Here is a 23,781-nt window from a genome sequence, read left to right on the forward strand (position 1 = left end):
ACACACACTAAATCTCTATCAGGAGCATTTAAGCCCAGATCGCCATCCTTACCCTGCACACCCAGTGACTTTTTTCATTATTCTTTCCCCATCCCAGACAAATGCAGGAGTTTTACTCTCTGGAAAACTTGAGCTAGAGACCCTGCGCTCGCGAATAACGTGTGACGCAGAGGGAAGGAGGAAGGGCTGGATCTCAAAGGTAGAGGATGTGTGAAGTTCGGTATTCTGAACGTTGGGATCTGTTTCTCCCCCTTATAAAGCTCTCTAAGTACTGGCAGCCAGGACTGGACCCCCAGGGAGGAGACTGGAGGATTCCGCTCAGTAGCAGCGGACGCACCCAAGACAAAAGGCTGACCAATGCTGACGTTCGGGTGCTCCGGTGAAACTACTGGCATCCTTCAATCACAACGATGAGACCCTACAGTGCCACAGAGAGCTAGGATTTTACTGGAATATTTAAAGTGGATATTACACAAAGTGAACTTAGTCACAGGAGAAGAATCTGGGTCAGAGTGCTACTAATGGCTTAAAAAAAAATTTCCAATTTCTATCCAGGAAAATTTCTGATTCTTCTCTCCAGAAATAAGTAGTGCATGGTTAACAGGCTGATTTTAAAGGTAACTTTGGTTTCAGCGTGGACATAACTGGCGGATTGGGACGGATCCCTCCCCCTGTGTGATTAGCATGGTGACTCTAATTTATGTATCGCCCGGGGAACGGACAATTAGGCCTGTAGAAACATGGTCCTTGCGAAGATCGGGGCATTGTTCAGTGATGGCCAGAGGAAGTAGTGATATTCATAACAGGCGAGCAGCTGTGGGTGGAGTAACTCGAATCCGAAGAACACACTGCTTTTTCCATTGTTGTTTTTGACCTTTATGTTCTCTCTGTGATATTTTTCCTGCTATGTTTTTCCAGTCTCTCATTTTACAATGAGTAGTTTGTGGAAAAGGGGAAATAAACAACTGGCCCAAGGCACAACTTTCCACATAGCTGTAACTGGCCACGCCGCTCGTGCTGCCAGAGCCAGACTCCTCCATTCGCTCTACTGATGCTATGATTCCGTGGCCCCAGTCGTTTCAGTGGGAACAAGCAGCTCACATGTATTTACTCTACAAAGACACGTAGTATTCATTACGTATGCAGCAGGAGCTCAATCCCTAGTCAAAATCCCAGTGATGATTACAAAGAAAAATCTCCTTTCAACTCAGGACCTTCATTCGTGTACCCCATTTCTCCCTCACACCTCTCATTTGTACAACACTTGAAAAATAACTGAAATAACAAAAAGGCCACTTCTCTCAGGCATATCTCCAAGTCTACAGAACATCAATTTGGTTTGTTGGCATAGATGGACAATAGGTCACGAGGACCATCCCCAAACTCCTGATGAGAAAACAAACATTAAAAAAAATAATAACGAGCAGTGTTGAGCCAGAGGTTAACAGGAAAGTAAGAAAGATTCGTGATTCCCTTCAATGTTGACCCTGCTGTGGCCTGAGGCCGCACAGCGCCACACTCAGAAGGCCCAGTACTCACGGACGGACTGCTCGGTCTGAATCAAGTTCCGGGCTAAGCGCCCATTTCCGTGGATCATCTCCTTTTATCCCTTCGATAACCTACTGGACGGGTAGAATTATCGTACCTCCCACACTACAGATGAGAACACTCAAGTTCAGAGAGATTAAGACCTCTCTCTAAAGTTACAGACCGAGAAAAGTAGTGGAGCAGGGATTTCAACCAAGGCCAATACGTGGTCAGAACCATTCCTGAAGCTGATTTGACGCTAAACCAGAAAGGTACCCCAGGGCACAGGAACACTATAATTTCACTATCACAATGTTTATCTCATTGGGAAGCAAACCATGGCCTTGTGGGCCGCAGGCGCGCCAACGTGTTTACCTATTATCTTTGGCATCTTTCCCGAGACAACAGCAGGGTTGGGTCGCTGCGACAGACACTATGTGGCCCACAAAGACTAAAATATTTACCATCCGCTCCTTCACAAAAGAATTTGCCAATCCTCAGTGTATCTTCTCCGCCCTGGGAGGTTGGCTGATCTCTCTGGCTTAGCAGTTCAGAAAGGAAGAAACAGCAATGTGTTCCCTACAGAGATGGAGAACAATCTAGAGCATACATTCTTAATCGATGCTCCATGGATCACTTAAATAGTTCATGAATGGGATTCAGAGAGATCCTTAACTAGACGCAAATAGAAGAAAAATGTGGTCTCTGCCTTTTCAGGTATTTCGAAGATTTGGGGCATAGAGGGGATTTTACTGTGTTATTACAGTATTACTTACTCCAAACAAACACACAATTCTGGGCTGTTACCAGACCCAGCTGGAGCTGTGCAATGACCCTCTTCCCAGGTTAGGATATCAGAACAGTTTCTTGTTACAAAGAATTAAAGAAAATATAGCTTGCCGCTATGATTATGAACCAACCCCTCCCTCTCCCTCTCTCCCCCTCTCTCTTCTTTATACTGGGATTAGTTTTAGTTAGAAAACATGAAGTAAAAAATAAGCGTAGCAAAGCTTATGTATTCTTTTATATCAAATTCAGGTTCAAAGCCTGGCTCCTCCTCTTCACAGCTCTTTCACTTGTACCGATTACTCTCTTCGGGCCGCTGGTAAGACACAATTGTTGGCTTCTTATGCTGTCATGGGTAAGGTTCGTGCCTGGGGAACTACAGAGCTGCGAGGGGGCCCTGCCGCTGAACCTCCTGAAAATACATCACACGGTGGGATTTTTTTTCTAAGAGGACGCCTCAGCTGGAAAGGCTGGGACTTGACTGAAATTTGGATTTTCTCCAACACAAAGGTCTGTCCTAAGATACTCTGTAAGACCGTTCATAGTACTGCCAAACAAAACCACCCCATGTGAGAAGAGAGGCCTTAATGAGACCATACGTCCAAGGAATGGTCAATGAGTTCATCGTTGAGAACAGAGGAGAAGCCGGAAGCAGGGGCTCTGCCAGGGACATCACCTTATCTACGAGTGTAACAAATTCTTCTTACTCAAATGAGCCACTTCTTGGTTTTGATCACTGTAGCTAATTTAGGTCGTCTCATCTTTAGGTACTCAGCTCAGGCCTGTAAGAGATCAGTTCTTGAAGGCCTGGGTCGTTCTTAGCAGCCTGCTTGTACTTACACAGTGTCCTGCTGCCTCTGTCAACCACCTGCTACATTATGTTAAAATGTGTTTATGTGTCTGACCCCCATGCAGACGTTCAGCTCCTCTATAGATAATCTCTCTCTTCCCCTTCCCCCCTCTCATACCCTAGAACACAGGGCACAGCAATAATCTGAAAACCTTACATAGGGTTTATCGTACTGCCTTATGCAACTTTCACATACTCATTTTTTCTTGAACTATATCCAAAATATAAACAACATTCTTCTTCTTCTAAGTTTTAAACTAAAGAAAGTAAGGCACAGAGTGGTTAAGTAACTTGCCCACAGTCACACAGCTATGACATGGTGGTCCTTGGAGAGGAGGCAGAAAGTCTAACTCCAGCCCCCACACTCAACCAGTAACTATATCTTCCTTCAAAGATTCTTGGCAAATGTTCGTTTCAACTAATTTGAGCATGACTCAGCACAGATGAATACATACAAACATCTGGTCTTAGAGAAGAAAGAATATTCTTAAAGTCTCAGATTCTTAAAACTTTTTCTTGGGACATACATAAATTGTAATAGGCAAAGTTTTCTAAAACCTATCAAAAGTTTGGTTTGTACGGTTTACAAAATTCCATTTGATCACCAAAGGCCTCCTAGGGCACACAAGCTCTGCAAGCACATTTGTGGGATGGTCGTGTTTTAGTAATCAACTGTCACTTCCTACATACTTCCATCTAAAAACACAGAAGCCTCTGGACGCAAGGTCAATGAGCTTTTTGTTGTTCTGTTTTTAAACTGCTGGCATCAGCCTTAGAGGGTTTGAACGTGAACTTGTTACCCTTGAAATAAACTGCTGCCTGCCAAAATCCACCCCCAAAGTTGCTCTGATTGAGCAGTAAACATCATTAGAAGACACAACCTCTGTTAGTACCTCGATTCAAGCAAAGGGTTTAACATAGGGCAGAACCACTTTAAGGTCTCTCATAAAAGCACTGACTGTGGAAAGCAAAAGAAAAAAAAAAATCAAGTCAGCAGAGACTAAGGGGAAGTTGTATTACTGAACTTCCATGGCCCTGTGTTTACAGAATGACCTAGCATGGGTAACAAGAGGCAACAAGCCCACTGTGGTCTGGGGGAACTGCCTTGAAGGTAAAGGGATGTGACAGGGACTGAACAGAATCTGGGACCTTAAGGTGAAAAAATATTCATTAAAAATCCACACCAAAAAATCTCACCTGGCAAGAGGTTTCTACAGTACCCACTGTGGTAATGATGACGACCGTGACAATGATACGGTAATAAGAAATAAGCTAATAAGGCACGCGTGCCAGGTGTCTGGGGGGCTCAGTCAGTCGGTTAAGCATCTGCCTTCAGCTCAAGTCACAATCTCAGGGTCCTGGGATCAAGCCCTGCATCAGGCTCCCTGCTCAGTGGGGAATCTGTTTCTCCCTCTCCCCCTGCTTGTGGGCACAGGTGTTCTCTCTCTCTCAAGTAAATAAATAAAATATATTTAAAAAAAAAGACATGCATGCCAAACTAATTTTTTTCTACTAAAAAAAGTCAAATTGCTAAGTAGCAAAATCAAATATATTGTTTTAAAAAAGCTGAAGAGGGGTGCCTGGGTGGCTCTGTCGTTAAGCGTCTACCTTCGGCTCAGGGCGTGATCCTGGGATTCTGGGATCGAGCCCCACATCAGGCTCCTCCGCTGGGAGCCTGCTTCTTCCTCTCCCACTCCCCCTGCTTGTGTTCCCTCTCTTGCTGGCTGTCTCTCTCTGTCAAATAAATAAACAAAATCTTAAAAAAAATAAATAAAAAAGCTGAAGAGTGCCGTGAACATTTGTCTTATTTGTTCATTTATTCGTTCGCTCATTCATTCATTCATTCGTTCATTCCTGGCAGCCAGAGTCTGTGCTCCTCCTCCAGTACTTGGACTTCCTGTGGGGAATTCGCTCTTGCCTCATTTTGCGAAGTCTCAGTGGAATCCGAAGGTGCCGAGCCTGCCCTAAGTCCCTGGAAGTCAGAGGGGCTTCTTTGGCCAATCATTCATTTCAGTGCCCCGGTGGAGACAAAGGACAGGCACGTGACCTAAAGCTCAAGCTCCACCAGAGGACTTAATTTTCCGAGGACTTTGATGTGAAGATGAAAAAACCCGGTGTAAGCTTACCTATTTGCTCTTGGGCGGGCACTCGAGTGCTCTCAGGACAGACTCTCCCGGTGCCTGTTTCCTGTCTGCTCCGTGCCAACTTCTTCACTGGCCCTTCAATTCTGTGTGCCTTCCTCTACTCTTCCAGTATTTTCCCTTTTTTTCAGGGGATCCCAACTCTGTTTCCATTGTTTGCCCCCAGAGTATAAGTGTTGGGTATCAGCTGAGCAGAGCACCAAGTAAAAACCACACTGACTGAATTGGGTAGCTGGGTCATAAGTGAGGACAGAAGCTAGAAGAGGGCACAGACTGGGAATCCCTGGAAACCTGGAAAAATACTGTTGGGATCCTGGTGGGCCAGTGCCAGGGAGCCCAGATGAAGGTCATCACCAGGGCTACGACATCAGTGAGGCCTGAGCTCCAGAAAACACGGCACGATGAGCGACAGTCCCAAAGAATGTTTATACTTTACGACAAGTTTAGGGCTTGCAGGTGACCTTGTTATACTCAGAATATACTCTTTACCGCATAAAAACCTACCAGGAGATGAAAAAAGTCTTCCATTTCTTTGTTCACAATTAATGTTCAGAATAAAGCAACTAGATCACAGATCACAACTTAATGTCCTGGAAAAGTCTAAAGAAAATGTACTGCGTTTCTCTTCCTTCCTGCTGTGTGCTCACCTTTCTCACTGACTTGTCTGCATAATGAAGTTAGGCTTTATCACTTCATTTTGTTTATAGCTGATTTTACAGCCCAGCTCATCATTACGACGGTTTCGCAGATTCAGGAACCTTCTCATGAGCCTTATTTTCTTAAATTCACTTAGAATGAGCTCACATTAAACTTTATAGAATACCAGTTAAAAAACTAAAGCTAAAACCCAAAATAAAATTACATCTTCCACTTAAAACTTTACTAAAAAAAAACCTGTGGGTTAATGATTATTGCCAGACCCAATGTTATCTCATTTGTTTGGAAACAAATATGTAAGCAATGAAATACATGGGAAGAGATTTGCTCTTCTCCATCGAATCGTACCTGAACAGGGACTCTCTTGACAGCCAAATTTCATTCTGCTTCACCGTTTTCCAGGAGAAAAGCAACAGCAGCAGCGCAGTACACACGGTCAGGGTGGTGGCCCCCCATCGATTCAGGCAAGTGCAGAGCTTCCTCAGTCCGTGCACAAAGAGGATGCAGTAGCCCATGCTGGGGAACAGAGTGCGAGAGGCAGGCTTACTCCGGGCGTGCGATGGAGCCTCCTTGAGTACTCGATCCCATATAACTAACTTTCAAATAAAACTCATCCGTGACAGAGAAACAAATACAAACTCCCCCGTCTTACAATATTTACATGCTGGTTCTCTAACGCACTCTTCCAGCACATTGCCAGCCCTCTGGCATTAGTGTGGAGAATAACAGGCTCATCGTTTAGGCTCAAACTGCCCTGGATTTCAGCAGCATCATGAGATGTCCCTTTTGTGTGTTCTTGGGTTGTGAACAGACCCTCTGACTCTCGCTGCCTTATGTCACTGACGTCGTATAACCATATTGGCACCACGAGTCTAAATCTAGACTGTGTTGCAGCACGTGACATCGTGGCTTTGAGGGAGACAGTTGCCAACATCTCCCTATCAGGTCCTGGGAGGGATGCTCGTCCCCACAGAACACTGGCAGTCTGTCTCTAGGGATGTGCCGCCTAGTATGTTCCCCCTCTGGTCAAAGTCCTTATGCTGAAGGAAAATCATCTATCCCCACGCCAACTCCTGAGCAGGGAGCTTGGGGCCCATCACAGACAAACCGTATTGATAGGACTGAACCTTGCTGACTCTGGCTCAGCTTTCTAAATAGACATGAGGAATCTCTCATGTTATCTGAGCGGCATGCCGATAGCACACCTCGAAAAGCCTTTGGCTGGAACTTGGGCCCTCACGTCATCTATGCAGCCACAGAGATGCTTCCTGCCTGTCAACTGGCCCTGGAACATCACAATCATTTAATCTGTATCCATTACTGCCATGTGCATTTCAGTTAAGACCCACTTCTTTCCAAAGATAATAGACTACAAATTATTGTGGAATGTTTTAAGAATGAAGCCAGCTTGTGTAAAGAAATCCGACATCAGTTAGACAGTAATGCCATAATAAGCCCAAAATTAATACAGCCCATTTACATGTTTGAATATTTATTCGTTCTCTCTCTATATGTGACTGGCAATATACTGGGCACTAAGAATGAATTATGAATAGAACACAGGTCCTGCCCTCATAAACCTCCAGTCTACTGGGGCAGGTTGGTTTTGCAAAGGAAAACACTGAAATAGTCTCATTTCTCAACATACCTCCTTTAAAAAATCTCTCCACTTCTGTTCACTTTTCTGAATATCTACGCTTTGGTATCAAGGGTAGAAAAACAAGGGAGGCATTTGACACTTTTCTGAATAGCTACGCTTTGGTATCAAGGGTAGAAAAACAAGGGAGGCATTTGAGGTTTCTGACATGGAGATGCTGGGAACCAGTTCAAGTTTGAGCTCCAATTCCATACTTCAAATCCCGTAAGTCAGTTGGTCCAGCTCCCTAAACTTTGAAGCTTCATTGTTAGGCCAAACAAAGGGAGTCACGACCCCACTTACTAGGTCCGAGCTGGGGAGGCTGGATTTGATTGCTATAAGCACTGTGCAGAAGCCTTGAACATGCCAGAACATAGAGTCACTAATGCAAAAATAATAAAACCTCCAACCCTCTTCCCACTTTCATAGTAAGTCATGTTTGGCCTTAAAGGTATCAAGATTTTCTAAACGTGTCTCATTCTATACAACAGCCATGCTGATGCATTACAGGCCACCATGTTCGTGACGATGCCTGCCATTTGCTCCTCTAGCCTCATTGGGATCCCAGCCCTGATGGAGCAGGGTGCATCTCTGGCCCCATGAAAGCCTTCTGGGCTCCATGCTTCCATTCAGCAGGTATTTAATAAACACCAACTGCGTCCTGCCATTGTTACAGGCACCAAGACCAGATCGGTGGACAAAACAGACAATAATTCCTGTCCTTGTGGAACCCACATGGGTGGGAGAAACAGCCAATAAGCAAATAAAACGCAGAGTGTGCCCCACAGCAGGATATGTTACGTGGGTAACAATCTATCAGCAAAGAAGAAGAGTGAGTCCAGGGTGGGCAGGAGTTGGGATTTTACTATGGTCAGGAATGGTGCCACGGGAAAGGTGCCACAGGAGCAAAGTCCTGAAATGCGCGTACCCCGTGCAGGCACCCACAGCTCTAGCGGCTATCTCCTTGCTCGGGCCTTCGTAAAGCAGCCCCATGGAGAACTAATGTCTGCTGAGCGCATCTCATGTGCCAAGCAGTTCCGTGTATGAGTTTAGCCCATCCTCGCACCCCTATGGGTCACTCGCGGTTAGTGCTATTTAACCATAAAGACGGTGATGAGAAGAAAGGTGAATGGATTTCCTGAATTCGGTCACACAGCTTGTATAGTGGGGCAAAGATACAAACCCACGCGTTTCAGATTCCAGAACTCACGCTCCATATACTGTCCCGCTTGTCTGGGTTTTGACTGGACCGGCTGATTCTTGCGTTCCTCACACCTTATCACACAGCTTCACCGACTTCCCTCCTAACCACTCCATTCATAAAATTTCAATACTTGTTTTCTGTCTCCTTGTAGGAAACGGAGCTGCCATCTGGCAGAGCAGTGGGAAAGGAGAACACTGGGATCTCCACACAGGGGTCTCCTAGCTATGGCCACAAAAAGGCAGAAGACAAGAATAATGAAGATAACAACGACAGAAGTAATGAGCTGTTTTACACATCTGTGTGTTTATAGTGGGTCCTTCCTATTGGCCAGGCACTGCGCTAAGAGCATTGCATGGGCCTGTCTACAATATTCATAGGGCCTAGGATAAGGATGGTACTGGCTTTAAATATATTATCTGATTTAAATATATGATCCTTGGTATCTTCCATTCCATAAATGAGGAAATTAAAGCTAGGAGTCGAATAGCTTGTCCACAGCACCCACAGCTAGTAACAGAGAACACCCATGGCTCTAACACAATGCTGATATCCAGAAGTTGACAATCTTCTTCTGGAAGGCACTAAAGAATAAGTATTTCGGGCCTTTCAGGCTTTTCTGTCCTGCCCACTCTATCTTTGGAGCAGGAAAGCAGCCATCGACACTGTGTAAATGAATGGGCATGGCCGTGTTCCAATAAAATTTATTTTTAAAACAGGCAGTGGGCCAGCCTCCCCTCAGGAGCTGCAGTGTGTTGACCTCTGCTATGACCAAGGGAAGGAGAAGGCCATTCCTTTCCCCTCAGCACAGGCATCAGTATCAAGTAACATGATCATTTTTTTTGGAAGGTCCTTGTATTGACAAATGGTTTAAAGAAATGATAAGCCCTATAAAACAATCTCTACTTAGGTTTGCAAATTTCTTAGAGAGTATCACATTCTTACAAACTTGAACACCAGATCACAAAGATTAAGATGCTTCTCTATGATGACATTTCATCCTTCAACATCTGCTTAAATACAGAGCTCAGTGGCCGGGGGGAGAACTGCTCTGTCCATTTCTAAGGGGCAGGGCAAGGCCTTATTTTGAAAGTAGAAAATCAAGCAAATGAGAAGCTACACGCCTTTCTGGCCTCCGGAGAGATGAAATCAGACTGCAGATTGCTTTGGTGCACCTGGTTAAGGAAAATCTGGGCTCAGATCTGGGACCTCTACACAAGAGCACGCAGAGTCAGTGCAAACCACCGACAGTGGGCAGAACCAGAACCCGGAGAACCAAACTCAGCTACTGATCGGTTTGGCTCAGCACCGAGACCCATTTTCAAAGCAGCTGGAGAAGCACCCCTGCTTCTGAGAGTGGAGTCATTATTTGATCTCTCATTCACAGGCTGAAGGTATCCCCATGTCAGTGCATGGTACAACCAGGGACTCTGGCCCCTCCCCCTGGTACTTCCATGATGCACATCCAAAGGAAACTTTAGAGGAAATGCAGGTCAACAATGCTTGTCCTTCCACATTAGAATGAAAACTATTTAAACCTGTTATTTGAGAACTTTGTGGGAAGTTAATCATTGTGTAAACAGTACAAATGTACTTTCACGAACCTTGCCCAGAAGCTCTTAAGTGATAAAAGAACAACACGTCTCCTTTACATCAACCTGAAAAGAGGACAATTTTCTATCTCTGGGGCAAGCATTTTAGAATGTTTATTATGGCTTCACTCTTTGTTCAATTACATGGAGCAAAGAGAATCTTTTCGCTATTAAGTAGAACTGAAATTCTACCTTTTGATTTAAACAACCCACTGAAATGATCTACAAATAACATTAATGATACCAGACAGACACAGTCTCACGATTTTATTACTTAAAAGAAAAAAAATTCCCAACTTTAGGTAGTTGAAATGACACAGGGCCGTCGTTCACTTCATTCTGGTCTGGTGAATCCCCACCTGGCAAACTGTGACAGTAAGATCTGATTCTGGTCTCACGGATGGTTAAACAATAACGCCCTGGAAAGCGGAGCCCAGAACAGATGTCTGGAGGTACAGCCTAGAGGCAGCCAGGAGCCAACGGGGAGGCCTCAGAGCAGATCTAACCTGGGAGCCGCCAGCTTCCGGTGAGCCAAGACTCCCCCCGCCACCGTCATCGTTGTTGCTGTTTTTTACTCTCAGATATTTGACAGGCAGGAAAATTTCTCAGAAGGTTGAATGTGTTTGGATATGAATTTACTCATATTCCAAGAAAATGACTCCAAAAGCATTTCTTGTACATTTCCCTCCTGCGCAGCTCATCCTCGGTGCTGCGCTCCCGCGGTGGGGATGAGAAACTTCTATCACTTCTCCACGGAACAGATTTCTTCCGTTCCTTCCTCACCTTCCTGTGAACCACTGGGATAATACTGTCATTGCTTTCACCTCCTGAGCACCTGATTCTCCTGAAGATGAGACGCTTCCTCTCAACCTTGCAGTTCATCTACGAGCTCCAAATTCAGGAGACCTCCCGTGGTAAATAAGGCAGCGCTCCGGAGTCAGAAAGGGCCTGTCTGCATTCGAGTTTCTGACACTGCCTGTCGTTGGATCTGCAGTCATGTAAATTCTTTACTTATGAATTTTCTTATTTGTAAAAGGAAATAATTTTACCCTGTGCATAATGCTCGATAGACAACCATAAGTGATAACATTAATATGACATTATAATCACAATATTATTAGAGAATTATTTTGTGCTGAATAGAGTATGAGACAAGATATGTGTATAGTCTGCATATACCCAGGTCAAAACAGATGTCTCTCTACCAGGCTCCTGTAAACGTCGTAACTTCCTGAGGCCCGTAGAACACTAGGAGCCGCAGTGGAACAAAAGTGCCCCAGTGCAAACTTAAAGTTTGGGAGTTCACAGTGAGGAGAAGGAATTCTGGAACTGTGTCAGAGGAGCTGGGTTCTTTCCTGACACTTGGGAGTTCTGTGGGCCACAGGAGATGCACTCAGTCTCACGAAGCCTTCATTGTTTATTTTATAAGAGCTTAAGATTGCCTGCCTTAGAGAGTTAAAAATCTAGCTACTTTAAAGGGCTGTTGTTTGGAGTGAATGAAATCGTGTAAGTGGACAGTCTGTGAACTGAATACAAGGTCTCCGTGTTTTCAAGTGAAGTATTTATGTGTTCATGTGTGTGGTTAGTGTGCCCTTTTCTACGACATCGATAAAATGTACTGTGTATATCATTAAAGTATGTGATTAGATCTGTAAATACACCTCAAGAAATCCAGTTTATTAAAGTCCAGATTGACCCAAACTATATAATTTGCAGGACAATATACGTCCTTCAAAAGCATTCACAGAAACTCCCTTACAACTACGAACTTTCTTATAGGATATCGTTCACTTCAGAAAGGTCTGAGTTACACACCACTTTTATACAACAACCGATTGTAGGAAGTAAGATACAGTGTAGTGTGCGAAATACAGGCAGCCAGGTCTGTATGCTAATGTGCATTCACAGTTCTACAATTCAAAAAGCACCTAGGCCAATCTTCCCTTAACCCCAATTCAAACCTTTCTCCACTATATCTTTGTGAATACAAGAAGAAAGGGAAGAAAATGCAAACTATCATCCTTTTGGTGAGTTAATGCATAATAAAGAAGCTTTTATATTCAACTTTCATATGAAATAAAGTATTAGCTGTTTGGAAGTTCAGGCTGCTTATTTAAGGATGGAGTAATGTTTTATTCATGTGCACCTTCAGTGTCAGACTATGGCAGGGGCTGTTTCGTGAGTGTGGTTGAACAACGAGATTAAAAGTATCAGAAACTAACGGAAACAAGGATAAACCTAAAAATGAATCAATCCAGGTGAGGGGTGGAGATGATAAGACCCACTTTCTCCACCAGGAGAACTATCCACCCGTGGGCGGTGGGTGTGTTCCCTTGCAGGAGCCTTCACTAGGCCTGGCTTCCTTGCCTCCCAGCCTGGTACAAATAGTCACAGCCAGATTTTCCGCCTGGGGCTGAGAGGCCTTTTGGTCAAAGTCAAAGACCTCCGCTAAAGCAACTCCTAAAAAGTTAGAAAAACCACCCTCTCCCTAGCCTCTCACAAGCATGCCCATCTCTAGAACCTGAATTCTGTCCCTTCTTCCGTAAACCACTATGGCCTGTGGTACAGCACCTGCACTTCCGAAGCAAAGGCATAATGCGCAATCCGCGAGTTGTTGCTGCCCCCTCCTTTATTCATGTGTTAACACGGACCTGACTGCACACGCATATGCTTTGTCATGTGTCCAGTGTTCCTGGAGTCTCTACAATACTCTTTAATGAAGCATCTGTCGTGCGGGGCACTATGAGGAAACACAGACATACAAAAATGGCGGTCCCAAACCTCACAGGGGCAGGACAATCCAGGTTTCCAAAGGAGTATGGAGGATATTTTAAGATTCCTAAAATTTGTATAAGAAGTCACTGGGTTAGTGGCAACCATTTGGCAATACATATAAATGTATCAAATTAACACGTGGACACCTTCAACTTACACAATACCCTGTATGTCAATTATATCTCAATAAAGATGAAAGAAAAAAAAAGTCAGTGATCTGAGATACATTTCCCCGTGTGGGATCCAAGAGGAAAGGAAAGAAATGGATTCACTTAGAAGGACAAGGGGTCTTGATAGAAGGGAGGCTAAGATGGCCACACTTCGGTCCACTCCCACCCTCCAGGCAAAGCCAGCTGTGCGGGACCTGGGCTGTCTACATCTATGCTTTAGTTGCTCTCCTCTGTTTGCAGAGGCCCATTTTCTAACCTCCTTCAGTATGGTGCTTCCAGAACACTGACCTGCTGGGGTAGGGCTGCAGAACCAAGAGAGGAAGAGAAGGGCCGGGACAGGAAGAGAGGCCCGTACCTATGTTGCTTTGCTTTCCCTCCACTTTGATTCCTCCAATCTCCTCATTTGCACAGGGTGGGCTGAAATAATGACTTGCAGCTACCTAGCACAGCTTATGGTATTTTTTACATATATTTTTCCATTTAGGCTCATCTGAATCCAAATTACACTCTCCAAATTTTACGTTCAAATTGTGGTTTCCGAGACATTTGCTGTTCATCATTTAGGACTTAATAGGCATAAACATTCATTTTTTATTAACTAATAGACTTCTGTGATATTAAGGCCGTGATTATAGTTCAGTAAATAACTGCCCGAGATTATCCTCATCTCATGCCCAGGCCACCCCATGGAGTGGCCAACTGATCTTCAGCCCACGAGCACCAATCTCCCCTCTGCTCACTTCGTTTTCATCACGGCTCTGTTCTGTCCTATTTGTCTGTGATCTACGGTCTCCATTTTAGAACACATTCGCCCAGGACCTCAGGAAAGTCCTGCTGCTTTCCTTCCTGGTCACGCTCTTCACACAGCACACTCACCCCCAAGCACAAGCACCCAGCCCAAGCCCGGGGCAACCCTGGGCCCCTCCCTCCCTGGGCACTGCCCTCAAGAGCAGCCCTCACTGGACAAGATCTAGCTTCTGGACCTCACACTTCTTCTGAATTCAGGTCTCGAAGGGCGGAGGGAACGGTTTATGCTGGCACAACAAGAGCAAAGAGACAAACGAGCTGATATCAAATATTTCCACCCTTACTCCATCATACTCTGAAGAATAACCTTAACCAACTTCTGAAACCGTGGAGTAGGTTATAACACCGGCAGGAAGCCTCCGACTGCACGACCGTGAAGGTTTGTCCCACTGAAGACTGGAGACGTGGGGAGGAGCAGCAGAGCTTGACAGACTCCGCTTTCTTTTAAAATACGGCGCATAACGTGGAAGACGCCATATTTAAAAGCATTAGAATACTTCTCTCAAGTAAGAAGACTTATCTCCTTACTCAAATCTTGGATCTTCCCACTGTTTCTTCTCCAGTGGTATCCCTGACCTTCACTCTTTCTCTCCAGATCGTTTGGTGATATCACTTTCTTGCCCCCTCGTGTAATAGCGCGCTGCATTTCTCCTTTTCCCTCGCTGCACTCATTATGATAAAAGAGAACCTCCTTTTAAGATGGCATGATAGAAACGCATAAAACATGGATTCAGAGCTAAAACTAAGTAATAATTGAGTAGCTCTGGGTAATTCAGCCAACACATAGGCACGCTTACACACATATTTTGTCAGAGACCTGGTACACTTGACCTTGTAACTGAAAACTGCCTCTCAATCTATTTCTTGGGTTTTTAGTGGAGTGGCTCTTTGCCAAGCCCAAGCTGATTTTCCCACCTCTCTAATGTATTATACATTGGGAATTTGAAACAAAAAAAATCAAACTAAAAAAACGAGTATTTGGCTTTGCCTGGTTCCTGGGTTTTCCACGATTTTTGTGACTTGGCTCTCTTAAAATTGGGTTACTTATGTCCTCTTGCGTGGTTCAATCTTGTCCCATCCCTGTCAGCTGCAGCCTTAGACTCAACCTTCTTTATTCAGAATCAACCACCTTGGGGGCAATGTTACCTGTGCTTTGAGCCCCTGTTTAGATCGTGGCTTAAGCTGAATGAACGAGTCTCTCTCCATGACTTCATGTGGACACGCAAACGTCAAGACCTGTTCTCATGGACTACAACCTCTCTTACCAAGCTACCTGTACAACGGCTCCTTGAAGAGGGAGGTCTGGCCTTGCTCTTGCTGCTGGGGGCCTGCTTCCTCCTGACATACATCATACATTTCTTCTTGCTGCTTTCCCCGTGAACTTCTAAGCATCAGCTGTTCCTGCTGCTTATGAGGACACCCCATTATCTCACAGCAAAGACCCCACACAGAGGCTTCCCAACCACTTCCTGGTGTCTACCCCTGGGCCCTTCAGAAAGCCTGTCCCCATGGCAAATGTACTGCCTTCCTATCCCCTTCCCCCACAGGACCCATCTCCCTTTCCCGAGGGGACCATCCTGTTGAAAAAGAGCAGACACAGGTGGTCACATTCCAATGCATGACAAAGATCTTTGTTTAAAATCTGAAGGAGAAAAAAAAAAAAAATCCATGCTTTCCACAAGGTTATTCTGAATCATAAAACAGTTGAACCATGGAGCTGAAAGAGACCTTAGAGATCATGTAGCACAATGATTACTAGGGTTTGAGATTTCCCAAACCTTTCCAAGAAAGTGGAATTGGGTGGGGAAGGAGGGTTGTGCATCCCCTGCTGCTCTTATCATCTTGTCATAGGAGAAAGGATATTTTAATACCAAAAATATAAGAAAGGCGTAATTTAAAAAAACGCATGATAAAACTTTATGACTAACCCATTACATTGTCTTTCTCTCTCCCCTCACCCCCTCCCCCCAATATGGCCACAGACCAGGGAAAAGTGTTGTGGAGATCTAAGCAACACTTAGGGGACCACTGAGCAAGGCCAACTCTCTGGTTTTACTGGTAGGAAAGGGAGTCCCCCAAGGCTGACAGGCAACAGGGGACAGATGGGGCTGTGCTGATTCCCAGGTCAGTCGTCTTCCTACTGGATTTGCTAAAGTAACCTTGTGTTGATACTGAATGACTGCTCTGATTTTAATATTTGGCAAAACTCTGATTTACTCTCATAATCATCACTCTCCTCCAGCAAGTCTGAAGAAGCCTGTGCAGAGACGGCTGATCTGAAGGGGTTCCCAATATCAGATCACAGAAGTAGTATTACTTCCGAGGTACCATTTCTCATTTTGCATCCTGAGAAAGAAATACTGCAGTATTGCTTCCATAGCGACCTGTATAAGATTAAAAATTTCATCTCAAGTTGATGACTTGAAGGTATTTCTCAAAATCAAAAATGAATGGGGTGGGGGTCATCATTTTTCCAATTTTCCACGTCTGATATGTCCATAAGCTTAGGGATTATACAATACCAATGGCATCTTTCTAAGAGTAGAGCAATTTTTTATATATCTTTCTTCCCTCCAACATTATGGTATCTAACTTCTCCTTCCGTGGCCTCAATTATTTTTATCAATGCATCCACAATATTGTTTCTGCCTTCATTTATTCTTATCTGCTTCCTCTCTCCACTCATTCATGTTTTCTTAAAGTAGCTTAGGAATTTGCTCTTTGGCGCTGCAGTGAATAAATCACCCTTAATCTGGCATGTAAATGGATATCTGATCACATCCTATGACTTCATTTGAGAGCTCTCAACAACTATTTCTGCTTCACTGATTCAAAGAAATTTTAGTCCTTTGAAGCATTCTAATGTGGTTTTTATAAAATACAAAAAAAGTAGCCATAAAATTATATGCCTCTCTGGAGAGAAGAATAAGAGATCAAAATTTCTGTTAAAAAAAAAAAAGTGATTTAAGCCCCAAACTCTCTTGCCTGTTCAAAAAGGAAATCCACAAAATAGGCATTTAGCACCAGAAGAAAAGATTATTCCAATTTCTTTTGGTGGTGAAACTCTGACCCTAAAGCCATGCAATGATAAATAGATAGCCTATTTCTGTACCTTTTATCCACAGATTTCAAAGCGCAAGGGAGAGAAAGGTGATATTTTGGGTCTTATCTAAGTTAGGATGGAGGGAGAACAGAAGCCAGAAGATTTGAGTGGCTTGTTCATTGTTAGGCATAAAGGCAGGATAAAAGAGCACTTGGTCTGACTCATTCTGGGTTTTTCTTGTAAAATAGCCAAATTAGCCCCTGGGCCTGATGGGAGTCACCCAGGCTTCAGTGAGGGTGGACATGACTTCTGTGGTGCTTATGGACGGAATCTAAGGGCAGGATTTGGCTCCCTATCACTTGAAACAAACGTTTAATGAGTAGAAAGTTCAACTTCCTCAGAATTACCAATCCAGCTTTTTACTTCATTGTCCTATGGTTTGCTAAAGTTTTGAGACAACACAGATGTCTACATAAAGATGACGATGGATATTATCAAACTTCCACTGAGGGCACTGTGTAGATGTTTTCCTCAAAGCACCTGGGGACTCGATGCTGTGGAAAACGGCTCTTTCTTGTCAAGGTCAATAATGTAAGGAGAGTCACGCAGAGAAGATTACTGTGCGTATAAAAGGCTTGGGAAATGTTCTCCACCATCGCCAAAGCCAATGTCTAACCTTAATAAATGCCACAGGCAACATCCAGTGTTCTTACACTTTCCCAGGGATGCCTCCAGCATATGCAAACTTCTCTGTGGTCCCCAGGAAGCTTCCAGCAGCTCTAATGACTTCAGCACAGTCAGATTATAAATACTGACCATTTTCTAGAAAAATGGGGGACTTTCTCTGGAAAAGATTTTACCCAGCAGTGACCAGCTGCCCGTCTCAGTGGAAAATAGTGGGTAGCTGGGCAAAGAGCTGCTAAGACGTTCGGAAAATGATGACTGAATGTCAACTCTGCAATGCGCACATGCAGGTACTTGGGGAGACAAGAAAAAGTGTCATCTTTTTAATGACAACCAGCTCACCGACACTGATTTTGGATGACTCTGCACCAAGTTTGCAAAATGGAGCAAAGTCTGAGCTGGTTCTAAGAGGCAGGCATTTGTTCTTGGTAATATTGAGGTTTCTTCATCTTCTGAACGTGCATTTTATTCCAAATGAGCTTATTCCTAGCAGAAAAAGGACAAGGACACTACTTTGTCTATTTTAGAGAAAAGAAATAAAGCCAGAGAAAGGTCGGGGCGCCTGGGTGGCTCAGTTGGTTGATCATCTTCTTGGTTTTGGCTCAGGTCATGAGCTCAAGGTTGTGAGATCGAGCCCCATGTTGGGCTCCGTGCTTGGCGCAGAGTCTGCTTGGGATTCTCTCTCTCTCAATAAATAAATAAATCTTTTTTAAAAAATCAGAGAAAGGTCTATTTAAGATATGGCACCCAAGAAGAGCCAGAGCTGGCATGATTCTGTAGTTTTAGGGAAATACACCTACCCTGGCAAGAGGAACCCCTTATTTTAACTAAGACATCCCACAAATGGATGATGATAGTATTATGGGCTTAATAATGTTTACATAAGGGGCTCTTCCAGAAAAATGACATTTTAACCTCGTTTAAAATTCCAACCCTTTATTTCCTCAGAAATTGCTCTCTTGTCTCTGGATTAGGAAAGTTTGCTGCACACGCAATTCTTTGTCCCCCAGACTCCCAGATTCCTGAAGATTTGTATCACAGGACTCTTAGAAGCACATGGCCTGATCACCAAATGGAGCTGGGCTAAAAGTACATTACTGTGTTCTGAATGTCTCCTTCTTTTCATTTAAAAAGAATACTAAGATGTTACTACCAGGAAAGCAATAGTCTGGAAGGTGAGAGGACCTTCGGTAGACAAAGATCTGCATTCCAGCTCTGCCCATCTTGGGAAAGGTCATTAACTTCTTAGCACCCAGGTGCTATATTTTTGTGAAACAGCGTAATGGCATCAGCTACCTAGGGAGCCGACGTCAATCGATAACACACATTATTTATTGATCACATACCATGCAAGACGCTTTCTAAGTTACTTAAATGATCATCTGATTTAACGCTCACGATGTCTCATTGAGTTGGGTGCTATTGTCTTCATTTTACACAGATGTGGGAAGTGAGGCTTTGAGGCATCACACTCCTGCTTAAGCCAGAATTCAAACACGGGCCCCCTGACTTCAGGGAGGAGCTATGGATACTACATGAACAATGCGAGCGAACTGATAAAATAAATAGAATACACTTAGCACAGTGACTGACGTGTAACAGAGGTTCAACAGAAGTTTTGGTACAATTATGTTAATTAATGTTTATCAGCAGTTAAACTCTTTGAGGGCAGACACCAAGATTCATTTATTTCTGCAGCCTCAGACCGTAGTACAGCATGCAAATGTGCTCTGTGAATACTTGCTAGGTGAAGAACGAACAGAGTCCACTCGGAATCATCCGCACTACGGAGAAGAGCTGACTGAAGCCACTTCCAGCCGGTCTAAGCAAAAACATATCTAAAACACACACTGATGTCCCCTTCGCCCTTCATAGTCCCAATTATTGGCAAGGTCTCATAAGCTGTTATCTAATAGCAATACAGAATACGAAGAATTTGTGTTGTATTTTTGTCCTTAACCAATAGTATTTATCAAGAAATAACCTCCTTCCCAAATGGTGCTGAAGACAAAGAAAATTAAGGCCTGGCCTCTCTCCTCAACCAAGTCGAAACAAGAAGCTGTAAAGACTTGGAAAAACTGTTAGGTACTTGGTTTGGGGGTAATCAAAGGTTATGAAATTAATTCCTAATTATATGTGTTTTTAAATTTCTAACTCAATATCAATTAATTAAAATCTATTGATATTTAAATTAATTTAAAAATAAAATTTAAAGTTAATTAAAATTCCTGCCTAAAGGATACAAAAATGCAGATTCAAAGGGGCACATGCGCCCTGATGTTTACAGCAGCACTGTCAACAACAGCCAAATTATGGACAGAGCCCAAATGTCCACTGACTGATAAGTGGATAAAAAAGATGTGGTATATATATGTATGTATGTGTATACACACACACACACACACACACACACAGAGGAATATAACTCAGCCAGCTACAAGAATGAAATCTTGCCATTTGTAATGACATGCATGGAGATACAGCGTGTTATGCAAAGCGAAACAGACCAGTCAAAGAAAGAGAAATACCACATGATTTTACTCATATGTGGAATTTAGGAAACAAAAGAGATGAACATAGGGAAGGTGGGGCGGAAGAAGAGGGAAGCAAATCGTAAGAGACTCTGCGACAGAGAACAAACTGAGGGCTGCGGGAGGGGAGGAGTGTGAGGGGATGGGGTAACTGGGTGATGGGCATTAAAGAGGCCATTTCCTGTGATGAGCACCCGGTGTTCTATATAAGTGATGCGCCACTGGATTTTACTCTTGAAACCAATATTACACTGTATGTTAACTAACCAGAATTTAAATAAAAATTTGAAACAAAAATAAAACAAAAATCAAAAAATAAATAAAATAAAATTCCTAACTCAGTAAATAAAAATAACGATTTCCTTATAATATTTTGGTTTAGGATACTGTCTTTTACAAAAGTTCATTCTTATATAACATTCATGAAGCTACTTAACTTTAGGAAGTTTACTAAAAATCCCTATTTTAAAAATGAGAAAGCCTCGGTTCAAAAAAGCTTCATATCTTGCTCAGGGTTACACAATGAATAAATGGCAGAACCACTCAGGGGACATTTCCAGGCATCTGAAAAGAAATGTGGCCTTGAAACACTGATGAGTGAGACAAGAGAACAGACAAGCTGCAGCACAGTTCAAATATAAGTGGCATTATGTAATCACATATGGCTGAAGACCCTTTAAAATTTTTAACCATTTTTTTTCTCAAGGACAAGTTTTCTTGAGATTGTACCTATTTTTAAATTAAAAGAAGAAAGAATGGGAGACAGAAGGAAGACAGAAGTTAATTACATGCATACTACTTAACATAATTACATTTTATGCAAATCAAATATTTCTAGAAAATTACTACAATTACGTTTAACGAAACATAGATATGGGGGTAAACGACTGCCCCTGAAATCCTGAATACACTCAAGTCAATACTTCACATTTAGCCGTCAAGCTTCCAGCTGGAGGTCAGGCCCCTGCAAACTAGAGTGAACAGGGCAAGCTCCAGCTCCCCAAACCTCTCTGCGGCTGTTGTGAAAGCCAAGATAATAAACACCTCAGCTCCACAAGGACCCGATTGTGACACACGCAAAGGACCGTCCCTCTGGAACTACCCGTGTTGGTGACGGAAGGCAGGTCTCGTAAAGAGGAAATCACGAGCAATAATTACCTAGGCATGTAAAGGACTCTCTCGGCCACCACAAAACCCACCCTGAAGAAGAGATTGCTGGCCGGAATGAACGGGAAAACCAGGAACACCAAGCCCACTAAAACTTCCTTGTGCTCCAGTCTCTGAAACACACAATAGTGAAGGACAAATTAATGTTTTGAAAATCTCACTTCAGTCGGCATTCAACCATCTCTTTCATTCTCAAGTTCTCATTGACGGAATGAACAAATGAGACCATTGCAAACCCTTTGATCCGCGTGCTGAATTCATCAGAGAAAGCCCTCGGGCTGAAACCTTTGGCAAGTCACACGTGTACCATCCAGAAACCTCTGATAATTACACATGATCAAGGACCATTACTCCTTGTTCTGGGCCGGCCCTACAGCAACCCTACTTCTTGGTTCTGGTCCCTTTCAGAATTTCTGTCCCCCCAGGCAATTGGTTTCCAGAGAGCAAAGCAGCTCACTAAGGCATCATGGAGAATTATTGTCCTCTCAGAAATAGAATGCATTAAAAAACAAAAAACAAAAACCCACAACAAACCTACACAAAGCTCACCAGGAGCTTAGCATAAAGCTTGGCATAAAGGAAATTTAATGCAAATGGTAAAAATTCAGGGAACCAATGAGAGAGATCATTAAAGCTGAGAAACTTTCAGCTCAAATTAAGCCAGTATTTTTTCCATGAAATTTTTTGGCATCAAAAGTCATTACAATAATTCATTAAATTGACAAAGCACCTTTCTCTAATATATTTATTGTAGATATTAATTTGTCAAGATTTTTCTGTCATTTCTAATTCACAATTATTTATTACTAATAATTTGTTATGATGGACACTGTAAAAGTTATTTCCATGACTGTCTATGATATGGACACATTTGAAGACAGGCCTATTTAAAACAAACCTTAATACACGGATGACATTATTTTTTCCTCTTAAAACAGTTTAAGAAAACCAAACAGAACTCTGCATATCACAGTTATAAGTATTTCTTACAAACATTTAAAAGTGTAAGACTAAATAAAAGAGTTAAAAATATAAATAAAACTTCCTAATACAAACTACTAATGCTTTAAGTGGACAAAGTAAAAGATTTTTAACATCTTGAGAAATTTGTCACCTGGACTTTATTAAGATCTTTGTTTTGCTGACTATAACATAGAGTAATAAAATTTTGGAGAGGAATTCCGTATGAATAAATGCGATTTGGACAATTTCCCTTAAACAATTAACGGTTCTGTAAGTTATGACCTCCTTTTTTTACCTAAAGGAACCATACTCTTTACAATTAAAAGATGAAAGGGAAAAAAAAGGCTTTCATAACAAGCCTTCAACTGAAATGGATGCAAAAGGATGATGTTATATTTTCTCTGACCCACTAAAATTGAGAAAAAAAATTGGTGAGAAAAGTAGCAAGTTCATTATATTTAAAAGCTGCAACCTATTTTTTTAATTTAGATTATACTTTGAATTTTACAAAGTACATTTCATCTCAAGAACTTGAAGTTTACATAATTTTAAAAAGAATAACACCTTCATAAGAATCCTGTGAATCAAGAGCCAGTATTTCTTTGCTAAAATTGAAAATGAATCCCAGAAAATGCGTGTCCTGTCCAGTGTTCCTCAGGAACTCTCAGCCTATCATTGAGTAGGGGGCCGGTATTCTACTTTTACAGACGCACCTTTATTTTTTAGCTATGGTTAACTACTTCTTTCAAGCCTGTCAAAAGGTGAAATACTTTTTATAAAAGAGTTCGCATATTGTCCCATAGAAATTTCTGAAGATAATTTAGTATGCTCTATTTATTAATCCTATAGAACTAAGAAGAAAAGAGTATAAACAGAACTCCAACCAGGCCGTTAGCCATGTCCCTGGATAGTGTTACATCCAGTGAACCACCTCTCTGGTCAACCTCAAGGTTATGAGCGAACAGTCCCCACTGGGAAGGTGAAGGAGGCATCACTTCCACACCCCCAGTCTCACATGTTCTTTAATGAGCAAAGGCTGCCTTCCTCACTCTGGGGGGCGTGTGTGTATGTCCTTTACGCAGCAGAATCCCCAGTGCTTTCAGGAGCCCCTAGGTTGGGAGGAGGCAGGTGTCAGGTGACCTGCAGACACCCAACTCCGTGCCCCTCCCCTCCCTCTCCCAGCCCTGCAGGGGGCAGGACCCCTGAGGAGCTCACCACTGCTGGGGACAGGGAGATGAGGGTGAGACTCAA

At 43.0% G+C, this 23,781-nt stretch overlaps 1 protein-coding gene across 3 annotated transcripts in view; it reads right to left on the reverse strand.

Moving 5' to 3' along the window:
• TMTC1 (transmembrane O-mannosyltransferase targeting cadherins 1) overlaps nt 1-23,781 on the reverse strand; it is a 253,746-nt gene that overhangs the window by 70,345 nt on the left and 159,620 nt on the right. For all 3 annotated transcript variants that reach the window (XM_045811777.2, XM_087855736.1, XM_045811776.2), the window contains 2 exons: nt 21,559-21,680; nt 6,310-6,477 (listed from right to left, as the gene is read on the reverse strand). In XM_045811777.2, coding sequence (XP_045667733.1) covers nt 6,310-6,477; nt 21,559-21,680 — 290 coding nt within the window. The remainder of the gene's footprint in view (nt 1-6,309; nt 6,478-21,558; nt 21,681-23,781) is intronic.

Source organism: Ursus americanus, chromosome 25, assembly GCF_024610735.1.
Source record: "Ursus americanus isolate L20-20 chromosome 25, mUrsAme1.1.p, whole genome shotgun sequence".
Taxonomy (NCBI): domain Eukaryota; kingdom Metazoa; phylum Chordata; class Mammalia; order Carnivora; family Ursidae; genus Ursus; species Ursus americanus.